The 13,729-nt window shown below is 54.4% G+C and overlaps 1 protein-coding gene across 3 annotated transcripts in view; it reads right to left on the bottom strand.

Moving 5' to 3' along the window:
* PACC1 (proton activated chloride channel 1) overlaps nucleotides 1-13,729 on the bottom strand; it is a 31,957-nt gene continuing 18,228 nt past the window's right edge. For all 3 annotated transcript variants that reach the window (XM_065936249.1, XM_065936251.1, XM_065936250.1), the window contains 6 exons: nucleotides 10,659-10,868; nucleotides 9,166-9,317; nucleotides 6,704-6,846; nucleotides 5,426-5,567; nucleotides 2,750-2,857; nucleotides 1-946 (listed from right to left, as the gene is read on the bottom strand). In XM_065936249.1, coding sequence (XP_065792321.1) covers nucleotides 785-946; nucleotides 2,750-2,857; nucleotides 5,426-5,567; nucleotides 6,704-6,846; nucleotides 9,166-9,317; nucleotides 10,659-10,868 — 917 coding nt within the window. In that variant the 3' untranslated portion in view covers nucleotides 1-784. The remainder of the gene's footprint in view (nucleotides 947-2,749; nucleotides 2,858-5,425; nucleotides 5,568-6,703; nucleotides 6,847-9,165; nucleotides 9,318-10,658; nucleotides 10,869-13,729) is intronic.

Genomic DNA, 13,729 nt, shown 5'->3' with positions numbered 1-13,729 from the left:
TTCTGTATTAACCTAACTTTATTCACCTGTTAATGAGATCATCAACACACAGAGGAGGGACCTAGTATGCACACATGTCCTAGCGCCTCTGCATGTTAATCACGCCCAACTCAGACATGCATCCGTCAATATTCTAGCCAGACAGGTAGGTGGCTGCTCAGTCCACAAGCGATCTAATTACGGTAGTTTCCACAGTAGTTTTAAAAAACAGTCTCATTTAATATTTAACGCATGAGAGCATGTCAGAGACTTGCACATGGCACCAGAGATACGAGGGTTTTGTGTTTCTTGCGAATAGCACACTGGTTCCACACTGTGACCTCCACCGCCGGAGAGTCACCAGTGCGGAGAGAAGAAAGTCACACACCCTTCATTTAAAAAAAATCTCAAGAAGATCTGCGGTCAGAACCTTAATCATCCTGTCGGACCTTAACTATACACCAAACCAAGGAAGAAGGAAGACAGCTTCCACAAACCTTCAGAACACCGGATTCTATCTGAGTCCATCTTCCATTTGACATATTCATGTCATATGTCAAAAAATGTTCATCAATAATTTAAATACTTAAATAACGTTTAGGTCATCCACTGGATCTGTTCCACTGGGCTCTAAGATAGTCTCGTTGGGGGGCCAGGTTAGAAGCTGCAGTGTGACAGGCTAGGCCCCCTGCAAAGCCTGTTTTCTTCAAGTGAGGACTGGATTGCTGGCAGCCTGGTTTACCAAAGTGGAAGTGATGAGAACTTCCATCAACTCAGGCAGTTTCTACGAACAACACCGACAACCTCAGCTTATGTGGTTTGTTGCCTGACCTCTTCTCTTAAGGTATCGTCTCCGAATTTTGATCATCCATTTCACACTCAGTTTGGCAAATTCTGCAGCTTTAAATAATGCCAAGAAGGCTCCACAGAGAAGAGCAATTGTGTTCCAAGGATTGGCGGTGATTATCTGTGAAACGGAAACAAACACAAGTTTCTCAGCTGGCTTCCATGTTTGATTCTCAGTGTTATTGTCAAAGAGCCCCCCAAATTACCGGCACAACAAGAAAAACAACTGGTCTTTAAGACTGCCATAACTTGGGACTTTCCTGCTGTCCAGTGGTTAGGACTCCATGCCTCCATGGCAGGGTGCACGGGTTCGATCTCTGGTCAGGAAACAGATTCGGCATGCCACTTGGTGCAGCCAAAAAACTGCTAAATTGCCATAACTCTATACTTCGTTCATAGCTCCAGTTTGAAGAGAAAAATAGTAGTCCCTCCTGATAATAAAGTGATCATGAAAGGAGAAAAAAAAAGGAATTTTTCAAAAAAGCTCTGCACAGACAAGATAATCAGTGCTGAGTTTTAAATTTCTGGCCTAATTCACAAGGCGACCTTGTTTCCAAACAACACTGACGGCCTGCCTGCAGGCCAGGCCCCTCCGACTCACCTGCCCCGGCTGCTTTCCTGAGTCACTAATCCTTCCAGGCCCCTCCCAGCTTCCGCTGGCCACTAAGCCAAACCCTCTCAACGTGAGCAGAGAGATTTCTCCCGCAATCTCCCCTGGCAGTTCCTCCCGCTCTGCAATTACTTCCTTTATGGCTTAGACGGTCCTCTGACCGACTGAAGCTCCTTCAAGGCCGAAGTCACGGCTTGTGTGTCTGAGTTCCCCGCTTGGTCAACACACAGCACTTTGAAGTCCCGGTTCAGCAGGACCGGGCTCATCTATGAAGGCGGCTACTCCACCACCACCATTCAGGATGGCTGTGAAGCCGACGGATGACCTAAGTCAAGGGACCTTGAGCTCAGGGCTTTCCGTGGCCCGTGAGAGGACTTAAAACACTGACACAGCAGGTTAGAAAACGCCTGATCACACATTTCCCCTGTGGAACTAAAGGCATTCACTCTTCTGTGTGGCGGCTTTTATTCAGGGAGTCTGCGCACACTTACTGGGTGCACGGCCCAGCTAGGTCCACGACCTAACAGCGTGGTGGCATCACACACCACGTCACAGAGACCCTCCCGGTCTGAGCCTCAGCTGTGCGACGTCTTCCCCCAGCCCACAACCGCATCAGGATACTTAGTGATGATCTTAAAACAACTGGTTATCAGATCCAGGACTAGCTCTGGTGGATGGCGTCTCAGGAATGTTCTTCTGGCAAAACTGTCCCATTACTCCTCCCCTTTTGAGATGATGAATCTAGAATCTGACATTAACTGATGCTCCCTTTAATTTCTGATTAGTACCCTTCCTTTTTTTTTTCCTTTCTGGCCCCACACCACAGGCCATGTGGGATCTTAGTTCCCCGACCAGGGATCAAACCGGCGCCCCTTGCATTGGAAGCATTAACTTAACTACACTGGACTGCCAGGGAAGTCCCCTGAAGAGTACCTTTCTACTCCGACTTATAACAAATAAGAAATTCTTATTCTACAGAGAGGCAATAAAAAAACACTGGCTTCCAACAGCTGTAACTAGATGATTAACTTCGTGCTCTCTACCCCACTCACTCACTACCAATACTCAGTGGCTGCTCTGGACTAAGCGCCGCGCTGGACACCAGTTAAATGGTGAACAAAGACAAAGCCCCCGTGTTCGCAGGGCAGACAGTCCAGAGCTGAAGATGAGATTAAACACAAATGAGACACAGCACGCACTTCATAAATACAAGTGACAGATCAGCGCTACAGAAGGAGATGAGGACGGCCTGAGAGGATGAGGCAAAACGGCTCAGGGAGGAAGCTCACGGTCAAGACCTGAGGTAATACTCACGTCCTGGACTTTCTGGATGAAAGGATCTTTCCATTCGAAGACCACGAAGAACAACTGAGCGCTCTTCTCGGCTGCGGGTCTCTGGTCAATGTAGTTAACCACGCTGGTCTAGGTACGGAGGAGAGAAGGCAGTGTTACCGCCTGCGTGCCGCCCTGGCCGGGGCTCCGGGGAAGGAAAGGGCAGTTTAGGGGATCCGACACCCCAGCTCCCCTCGCTCCATCTTTTGGAGGCAGAGAGACAAAAACCCTCCTCTACACGACATCCTGAGACTGGTCCCAGAGCCCAGGCTTCAGCTCGGTTCCCATAGTTTCTGAAAGAAACAGGCAGGATCTGGAGCACACAGTAGGTGTTCTGGACTCACCGAAATCTGTCACTAGATGCCTGTGTGTGCTAAGTCACTTCAGTCGTGTCCGACTCTGTGCAACTCCATGGACCGGAGCCCACCCAGGCTCCTCTGTCCCTGGGATTCTCCAGGCAAGAATACTGGAGTGGGTTGCCATGCCCTCCTCTAGGGGATCTTCCCGACCCAGGGATCGAACCTGTGTCTCTTACATCTCTGGCACTGGCAGGCGGGTTTCTTTACCACTAGCGCCTCCTGGGAAGCCAGCTATCTGTACTCCTGATTAAATCATTTTCAAAGCACTGTGTAAGACTCAACTCACAACATAAAACTCTCACATTTCAAAATACCTGACCTGAAGAGCTGAGTGTTAACAACCCTTCCAGTCTTCTGGGACAAAGTGCAGCCCCACAGACTGGCCCGGCCGAGCACTCCCTGTAATGGTCAGCAGGCGTGCTTGGTGAGGCCTGGCTACAGCTGCTGCAGAGGCTGGGAGGCGAGATGAAGAGCAGACAGGTCCCGGGGCAGAAGCCTGGCTGTGCCATCATCTACTCTGAGCCCTTCCTTTGCATTCATCGGTTCAGTTCTGCTCAGTCGCTCAGTCGTGTGCGAGTCTTTGTGACCCCATGAACTGCAGCACGCCAGGCCTCCCTGTCCATCACCAACTCCCGGAGTTTACTCAGACTCATGTCCACTGAGTCGGTGATGCCATCCAATCATCTCATCCTCTGCCGTCCCCTTCTCCCGCCTTCAATCTTTCCCCGCATCAGGGTCTCTTCAAATGAGTCAGCTCTCCTCTGCACTCATAAACATGACAAAACGCCCATCTCACTGAGCTGCAGCGAGGCTCTCATAAAACAACACACAGGATTTTGAACTTTACAACATGATATAAAAACATTACAAAAATAATTTTTAAAAAACTTTTGTTGAAAGGAGTGTTCACATCCCCTGCCAAAGACTTCCCGTGCAGACAATGCTAAAAGGCATGCATGCCTTCCACAGCACACAGGCTCGCAGGGGGCTGGCCCCCTGGTTTCAGATCACAGCTGGAGCTCCCAGGGGAGCCAGGGAGGCCTGTGAAGATCTAACCATACGGTGGACACGCCGAGTCTCCTTTCTCAGCTGATTTGGGGGCCAGATAAGAAAGAACTTGTGGAGTTCTTGGCAGAAAAGGGTGGTGTAAAAATCCAGGCGATGACAACCATCTTGCACAACAGAAATATTTCAAGAACCTACTGCCAGGGGGTCGTCACCACCTATGCCAGGGGGAAAAAAAAAAAACTGTCTCTTAAAGACAACTGGCTTCAAGCCTTTCCCAAAGACACCTGGAGAAGTCCTAGGAGCGTGGTGCAGGCAGAGGCAGACCCAGAGGAGGCCCTGAGTACCTGGCTTCCGTCGGCCCGTCCGTCAGCTGGAGTGGGTCCTTCTACTTCAACCCGGCCCCTCCCTAACGCTGCCCCTCGGAGTCCAGCCCAAATGGAACTCCTCCATGGGGGGAGCAGAGAATGAGAGAACAGAGCGGTCTCCTCCCTGCCCCTGCAGGCCCCCAGTCACCGACACACAACACTCGGGATGGTTGGGCCCTGGGCGCGGATGCTGGCGGGAGGACTAAGCCCTGCCCCGCAGGGGAGGAAGCCGAGGCAACCCCAGGGTCCCCTCCCTCCACCCCTGCTCCACGCCTTTTTCCAAGAACCTCTCCCTCTCCTGCCTAGATCACGGCATACTTCCTGGCTTCCGGTTAGCAGGCTGAAAGCTTTTGTATTACACTTCCCATCAGTAGAGAGTTCTGAGCATGTATCCAACACATTTATTACTCTCTTACAAGTGACATTACTATTACTGCCCTAACGTTACCTGCATTATAAAACACTCAAAGAGAAAAAAGAATGAGATTTTTAAAATATAAAAAGAAACTTCTCCTCCTGTGTCCCAGTGGGTCACCATGCACCCAACACTTCAGAGGTGACTCACTGTATCTAATCTCTGCGAATAGTCTTTTTTTTTTTTTAATGCAGCTACCAGCTGTGAAGGCAGGAGGGAGAGGAGCAGAGCTACACGCCAGCTCAGATCCAGCTGGGCCAGCCACCGCTCTGTGAAACGCTCCAGCGTGTGTGCTCTGAGAGCTGCTGGGACAAAAGCGAAGGGTGTGGAGCAGGCCAGGCCTGCAGAAGGGACACGCAGCGAGCCCCAGCGGCAGGCCCATTCTCTTCCTGGCGAACATCCACTCACCCTTAAGACCCCGGGGCAAAGTTGACCCCTCCGAGAGGCTTCCCTGAACCTGGGATTCAAGGGTGGACCCAGGGCAGTGCGAGGCGAGCCCAGCGCCACCTACCTCCTGCCGGAACTCCACAGCCTCCCGCCCGTCCTCCTTGGTCTCCACCAGGGACATCTTGACCCAGGTCCGGAAGCCCCCTGAGAACTTCCAGCTGGAATAGGCGCTCTCGCAGGCCTGCATGAAGCCGGCCCTGTCTGGGCTTGGAGGGCAGAGAAGGAAGATCTGTGTTAATCAGGCAGGACTCGAACTTGGCCAGACTTAAACTCCAGCCCCTATAGCCAGCCAGCTCCTCTGCTGGTACCGGCAGGACATGGCCCACCCTCTCCTTCCTCACGGCTGGAGGGGGAACTGTCACCTGCCTCAAGGCCGGAGTGTGGTCCCTGGAGCCCCCAGCAGGAGCCCCCCCCTCCGTGTCTTCTCCACCACCTGCTCCCAGCAGAGGCCTGCAGACAGGGCTGGGCCCCCCAGCACCCTGGAGAACTCAGCTTCAGCAGCCCTGGGGTGCCCTCACTGCCCGTCAGCCTCCCTAAAGGCCCGGAGAGGGGATGAGGGCTCCCTTGGGAGCTCTCGGCCAGACGAGGCACTCACAGTGCCCGCCCCAGGGCCACAGAGGAAACCACGGGGCAGTGCTGAGAACGCTCAAAGCGGGGCAACAGGGAGGCGCTGGGCAAGGAGGGGACGTGGCCCGCATCCGCAGGGACGGGCGGGGAGCTCCAGCTGGAAGAAGGCGCAGAAGAGGCTAAGGCAGAGGCCCCGAACCCCAGGACGGGGCTGCAGGTGTGAACGGCGGAGGCAGCTCATGGCCACGTCAGCCCAGGGATGGGGAGGCCTGCCTTCGGCCACGGCTGCCACTCTGCTTCCTTGAAACCGAGTCACTGCCCCCTCAGGCCCCCTGCAGGCCCCGCTCCCGCCACCCACAACCACTCTGGGCCCCAGATATAGCGCAACGGGGGTGTCCCAAGATGGACAAGAACTTGCACCCTTCTGCTAGAAACGGGTGGCATGCGGACACCGGGCCCTCCCTTAGGGCCGGCCCCAGCGCCCGGACACCGCGGGAATGCAGCCCAGGGCAGAGGCTGGCCGCTCGGAGCCTCACAAAACCCGGGCAGCTCCGGTCTGTCCTCCGCAGCGCCGTCAGGGAGTGGGGGACCCAAGCGCCCACCCTCCGGGGTGCGGGGTCAGAACACCCCCCCAGGCTCCCCAGACTCAGTCAGGGGCCCTCCGTCAGCCCGACGGCCACCTGACGTCCCCGATTCCCAGCACCTGCCCCCCCCAGCCCCGGGATGCACACAGCTAGAGTGAGATCCTTGGGGTCGAGCGGGGTCTGAAGGGCACCTCTGCAGGAACTCCTGGAAAGACGAGAAGAGCAGGTAATCGATGGCGCTGAAGTCCTCACTGCTCTGGTTCAGGCGGAACTGGAGGAAGACCAGCTCCCGCTTCTGCACCTCCCGCGGCCCCTGCACAATCAGGGCGGATTTCTGCAGAGACAGAGACCAGAGTGCCAACCTGGGGAGCCAGGCACACGTGTTCCCCAGCGGACCAGGCTCAGGCAACCCAGGACACAGAAGTCTCCGCCAAGGGGAGGCCCCTGCCCCACCTTGACCTTCCTCTCAGGCCGGGGCAGGACACACCTCACAGGTCCCACCCCTGGGGCATCACCGGGCCTGGCCGTGCCTCTTGGGGGAGCTCCACCGCTCTGCCTGGTGCAGGGAGGGACGTGGGGCCCGGGGCGCAGGTGCCTCCTCTCTAGTTTACGGCCGTGGACGGCAAGAAGCCAGCTGGGGCTGCAGGCAGTAATTGCAGTCAGCTTCTGTCTGCATGGAAACAACTCTCCCTTTGAGCCCTCACTTCATGAATTTCTATAATAGTCAGTTAAACTATAACTACTATAACAAATACAACCGGCCTGGACGGGTGTGGGCCACGAGGACTCCTGGTAAGCGTCCCACTCAAGGGGAGCCAAGAGGAAGGACGGCCAGGGAGGCTGTATCTGCAGCACCATCCCAGTGGGCTGGTACCCAGGGAGCTAAGACAGCAGGGCATCCGGACAGCGTCTGCACTGTCCTATCCAGCTCATCCTTAAAATTTCTCACAGTTCTTTTCATTTAAATTAGCTTCCGTTTCCTGGAGTCAGTTCTTTTCGTTCCTCTCCAGCCTTTCGTGCTGTTGGCCTCACGTCACAGTCCGGCGGCCCTGAATTCTCCACTCTGAGTGTAGGGTCGGGCTGACGAGCGCGGGTCTGGGCTGTGGGCTTCCTCCTAAGCGGGGCTCTTACAGGTTGGCCCCGGCCTGGGGCTGACGGGGAGGACGCCCCGAGGCAATGGGCCGTGCGGGCTGGCGGGCCAGGCGCTCTGCGTCCTCATCTGCCGTGAAGTCCTTTCCCCCAGCGCTCTCCTCCTTGCGCTGCGGACATCCCGTCTCGAGTTCTGCTGTTCCTCTCTGCGGGCCCAATGCCCAGGCAGGGACCCCCCACCCCGAGCTTATGCAGAGAAGGGCCCTGGGGCCTTCTCCCCAGAGCAAACACTGTCCCCAGCAGCCCCGCGAGGGCTTCAAGCCGGGCCGGTGGGCCCACAGCCAGGATCCTCCCCTGTTTGATGGGCAGCCCGGCTCTTCATGATGACAGAGAGCTGGGAGCAGGAGGAAAGCCTTCACCACGACAGCGGGGGACCCTGTGGCACCTGCTTCCAGGCACGGGCTTTCCCGGGCCCTGCTCCATCGATCTGATCCAATAGGCTGTTTATACTTTATCCTAGTTCCTCAAAATCTCTGGTCCTCCTATCCGTTCTTGGTTGGCAGGGATATTATCGATATTATATCTTACTCTATCATGTGCAGGAGTGGGAATCATTTCAGCAGGATTTTAGGAGGAGGTCTAGAATACATATTAACAAGAAGTCTCAGAGGAATTCTTTCATCTCAAGGTCCACCTGGGGGCTCCGCTATCACCCAAGGGGCAGGTACTGCTCCATACTCGACATGCGAGCTGCCTCGTCCAGCCAGTCCTTCTATCCACAGCTTCACCATCTGCTGCCCTTTGGGGGCCCCTGGATCTCCAGAGACACCCACCTGTGGAATTTTGCTCAGAGACGCAAACAAGCATGCCGCTGCCTCCCTTTATGTTTTGGTGCAGAGTTCCTCTGCCTAGAAAGCCTTTCATTTCCTTCCTCGCTTTACGGTGGAAAACTTAACGCAGCCCTGCACTTTAGGAAGCAAGGATACCGGATGCAAAGGAGATGTACGTATACACAGAATTCCTTCCTGCCTCCAGAACCCTGGTCGTCCACTTCCCGCTGCGCGGAGCCTTGGTGACGGCAGGGCCGGGGTCCTTGTTCCAGGACCAGCGCTCCTTCTCACACTGGCCCCTGTTGCTCCAGAACACGGATTCCCAGGCCCCGTCCCCAGGAAGGAACCGCGATTCCGGTGGGCCCAAGTGGAACTCGGAATCTGCATTATCAGAAACGACCCTGGCAGTTCTGTTGAGCACTTGGGTGTGGGGCCTGCCTGGCAACATCACACCAGCTCCACTCTGCAGCCCTGCCTCCTTCCATCCAGGACCGGTCTCATCACACTGCTGGGAATCGCAGAGGGTCACTCAGAGAAGGCTCAGGCCCCACTGCCCGCCCTGGATGCAGGCAAGCCAGCCATGGCCAGACCCTAGAGGACAGCCCCCTGTTTGCTGGGGGCAAGGGCCCACACCAAGGGCATGGGAGGCTAGCTGGCAGAGAGGAGGCGGGGACCCTCAGGGAAGCCGCTGACGGAGCCCTCCGCCCAGCCCCGGCCCGGGAGACGAGCGTTACCAGGGTCTGACTGGAGAAGGGGTCCGTGTAGCTGACCCTCTGCGTGGTGCAGTTCACATCTCCAGGCTGCCCGGGGCTCCTCAGAGGCGGGATGACCTCGTAATAATGCTTACAGCTGAGCAGCTGGGCCTGACCGGGATACAGGGCGATGCCTGGAGGGGGACAGGGGGAAGTGAGCACACCCTAAAACCACGGCACACGCACTTTTTCACGCTCGTCAATCACCTGAGTCCAGGACTCCCAGGGTGACTGCAGAGGAGGAAGAAGAAGAGGCTGTTTACAGAGGGTGGGGAGCCCCACGCCCTGCCCTCAGAAAGCCCCGCTCTCACGGAGGCAGCCGGGGCCTTCTCAGTTAGCCCCTCTCCTGGCCGGGGACGCAGCCTCCCCGGTGTCTACATCAACACCCACCCCATTCAGAGCCCCGTTCCACGTGCTCCCAGGGGGCCTCGAGACCTAGCCGGGAGGCCAGGCCCCCGGGACTGCCCCCCGCCTGCAGGCTCACCAGGCGGCCCTTGGCGGTGGGACTCCCCAGGTCTCCCCGTCTCTCATCTCCTGCTCCAGCTGGGAGCTCCCAAGTGTGCAAGTCACACCTCCAAGCCCCTCCCCTTCCCCAGCCAAGGCACCTCGCTCCAAGCTCCAAGGATGGCAGCTGCTCTAACCTCACCGAGAGCTGCACGTGGACCCCGGACACCGGCAGCGTCAGAGAGGCAGAGGGACCAGATGAAACCCGCCAGACCAGGGAGTGGAAAAGGGGCCAGAGTAAAACCCCCAGACGGAGGCCAAGGCGGACACACAGCAAGGGGGGCAATCACAAAACGGGCGAAGGCGCCGCGACCCGAGACTCCGGCTCTGCGCTGTGAGCAGTCCATCCGGAGGGTCACTCGGGGGTGTCCTGTGGGCACAGGGTGCGGGCAGAGGCCGGGTGGGCAGAGTCCGAGCCCCCAGAGCTCAAGCCCTCCCCACCCACCCCACACCCCGTTCACACCACGCTGCCAGAGCCCAGTACCAGCACCGCCGCCCTGGAGCAGACAGTCCCCTCTTTGGCAGAGATGGCGCCCCTCTCCAGGCAGGCCCCAGCCACCCCCGAATGGCCGCGCCTCCCCCAACCCCCGGAACTCCCACTTCCCGGCATCACTGGCCCCGGCTCCAGCCAGGCTAGACTCACCTCCCCAGAGAAGCCCTGTCTCCCTAAGCTCACCTCTGCTCCTACAGACCCACCTCCCAGAGAAACTCTTCCATTAGCCAAAGCCCAGCTAAAATCCCGCTGTGAACGAAGCCTTCGGTGCCCACTCCAGCCCTGCAGCCAGCACTCCAGGCTCAGTCTGCCTGCCTCCTCGGCACACGACCCTCTGGCTGGGTATCAACCCAGACTGTGCTGGGACTCCCTGCCCTGCCCGTGGTGCCTGGCACTATGCCAGGAATGCAACGGTAGCTCAGCGGGTATTGAGAAGTCGCTGCCCGGGACCTGATGCCTGTCCCGGGGCAGGCTCTACCTGGGGCGTCGTAGCGCTCCACCTCCTTGTAAGACACCGACATGACAGGGTGCTTGAGCTTCTCGCGGAAGTCCATGATGGTCTGGTAGACCAGGAAGACGGCCACGGCCATGAGCAGCAGGTAGATGAAGATGAGCAGGACTGAGAAGACGTTCTTCAGGCAGGCCTTGCTGAAACGGATGCTGCTGGAGGCCGACTCGCTGTCCAGGGCTGACCGACAATGACACACACATGACCCAGAGGTCATCTCCAGGACCCTGACCTGCTTCACCCCAGAGGCAAGGCTGTCTGCACACCTTACCTCCCCCCACCCCAAAGCCCAACACCTGGCACCCGTCAACACACACCACACTCCTGCTGTGCCAGGACGGGGACCCTGAGCTGGAGGAGACTCCCCCAAGAGACGCTTCCAACCCAGCGTGGGCGTTGCCCGCCCCTGACGAGCTGTATCAGTGTGCCCTCCTCTGCCCTGAAGGCCCTCTCACCCCAAGCCTGGCCTGGAAGCACTGTTCTCCCAACGTCTGCCTCCTAACTCATCCTTCAGGTTTCAGTTTAGAAAGGCATGTCCTCAAGGAAGCCTCCCCTGACCCCATAACTTGACTGCAGCAGCCCTTCCTCGGTGCTCCCAGGACACCCTGTCGCCCCGGTCATCACTCTGCAATGTCACCGTCTACATGTCTTTTTATCCCCCCAGGCTATGAGCTCCATGAGGGCGGACACGGGGCCATTCTTGTCCACACTGCACCCCCAGTCCTTCATGCGGTACCTGGAATACAGCGGGCCTTCTGTAACTAAACGGTGAATGACGGCATGTGTCCTGAGGCCATCCCCTCCCCAAAAGTCCTAAGGTGAAGCCCCAACCCCCAGGGTGACAGTATTTGGAGCAGGGCAGTTAAGGAGGTAAGGAAGTTAAAGAAGGTCATAAGGATGGGCCCTAATCCAATAGAACGAGTGTCTATAAAGAAGAGGAGGAGCCCAGTGGCATTTTTCACAGAACGAGAACAAAACATTTTCAATTTGTATGGACATACAAAACACCCTAACAGTCAAAACAATCTTGAAAAAGAAGAACAGAGCTGAAGGAATCATGCTCCCTGACTTGAGACTTTCAGTTCAGTTCAGTCGCTCAGTCATGTACGACTCTTTGCGACCCCATGGACTGGCCTCCCTGTCCATCACCAACTCCCGGAGTTTACTCAAACTCATGTCCATTGAGTCGGTGATGCCATCCAACCATCTCATCCTCTGTTGTCCCCTTCTCCTCCCTTCTTCAATCTTTCCTAGTAACATGAGACTATGCTACAAGGTAATCAAAACAGTATGGTATGGGCACAAATACAGAAACACAGGTCAAAAGAACAGAATATCAAGCCCAGAAATAAACCCACACACTCGTGGCTAATTAATCCATGACAAAGGAGGCAAGAATATACAAAGGAAAAAAGAAAGTCTCTTCAGTAAGCGGTGTTGGGAAAACTGGACAACTACGTGTGAAAGAATAAAATCAGAACATTCTCTAACAACATACACAAAAATAAACTCAAAATGGATTAAAAACCTAAACGTAAGACCAAATACTATAAAACTTCCAGAGGAAAACATAGGCAGAACACTCTTCGACATAAATCACAGCAATATTTTTTTGAATCCACCTTCTAAAGTAATGAAGATAAAAACGAAAGTAAACAAATGGAACTGAATTAAACTTAAAAGCTTAAAAACAAAAAAGACAAGCTTATGGTATAGGAGAAAATATTTTCAAACTACAAGACTGATAAGGGATTAATTTCCAAAACACACAAATAGCTTATACAGTTTAATATAAAAAAGCAAAAAACAATCCAAACAAAAAATGGGCAAAAGACCTAAACAGACATTTTTCCCAAAGACGACGTACAGATGGCCAAAAGGCACATGAAAAGATGTTCAATATCGCTAACTATTAGAGAAACACAAATCAAATCACAATGACAAAATCACCTCACACCCATAGAGAATGACCATCACTGTAAGAGGCCTACAAATAATAAATGCTGGAGAGGGTGTGGAGAAGAGGGAGGGCCTACACGACTGGTAGCAATGTAAGCTGGTGCAGCCACCATGGAGAACACTACGGAGCGTCCCTAGAAAACTAAAAACAGAATTCTCCATGATCCTGCAATCCTACTCCTGGGCCTGTATCTGGAGAAAACTCTGATTCGAAAAGATAACACGCACCCCAACGTTCACTGCAGCACTGTTTGTAACAGCCAAGACACGGAAGCAACCTAAGTATCCAGCAACAGGTGCGTGGATAAAGATGTGGTACACACACACAATGGAACGCCGCTCATCCATTATAAAGGATGAAATAACGCCATTTCCAGCAACATGGATGAACACACAGATGACCAGATGAAGTGAAATCAGTCAGACGGAGAAAGACAATCACAAGATATCATTTATACGTGGAATCTAAAAAAATGATACAAATGCCCTAGATACAAAACAGAATAGATACAAATGATACAAATGCCCTAGAATTGGTTCTTTTTTTATAGTTTCTGTATTTTCCCTCTGTTCATTCCTTATCCATACATTTTCTTTTAAGTCCTTTAGGCGCTGTAAAATTCCTGTCTGCTAATTGCAACATTTGGGGTCATTTTAGTGCTACCTTGTATATACTGCTTTTTTCCTTGAACCTGGGTCACATTTTCTTGTTTGTTTGCACGTCTGATGATTTATTTTGTTGAACACTAGACATTTTCAGTAGAAGTTCTGAATTCTCTTATGATCCTTCACAAAACAGAAATAGACTCACACACTTAGAAAACAAATTCATACCAAAGGGGGTAGCAGGAGGGAGTGTGGGGAGAGAGATTAGGGATGTGGGGTTAACATATACACACTACGGTTTAAGAACAGGGCAACAACAGGGCCTACTGCAAGCAGAGGGAACTGTACTCAGCATCATGCAATAACCCACACTGGGAAAGCAGCGGAAAAGGAACACACATGCGTAACTAATTCACTCTGCCGTACAACTGAAACTAACAAAACGCAGTAAACGAACCACACTCTGAGCGAGCAGA

The sequence above is a fragment of the Muntiacus reevesi genome, chromosome 5, assembly GCF_963930625.1.
Source record: "Muntiacus reevesi chromosome 5, mMunRee1.1, whole genome shotgun sequence".
In the NCBI taxonomy this organism is placed as follows: Eukaryota; Metazoa; Chordata; class Mammalia; order Artiodactyla; family Cervidae; genus Muntiacus; species Muntiacus reevesi.
This window is presented reverse-complemented; position numbering and strand designations above follow the sequence as displayed.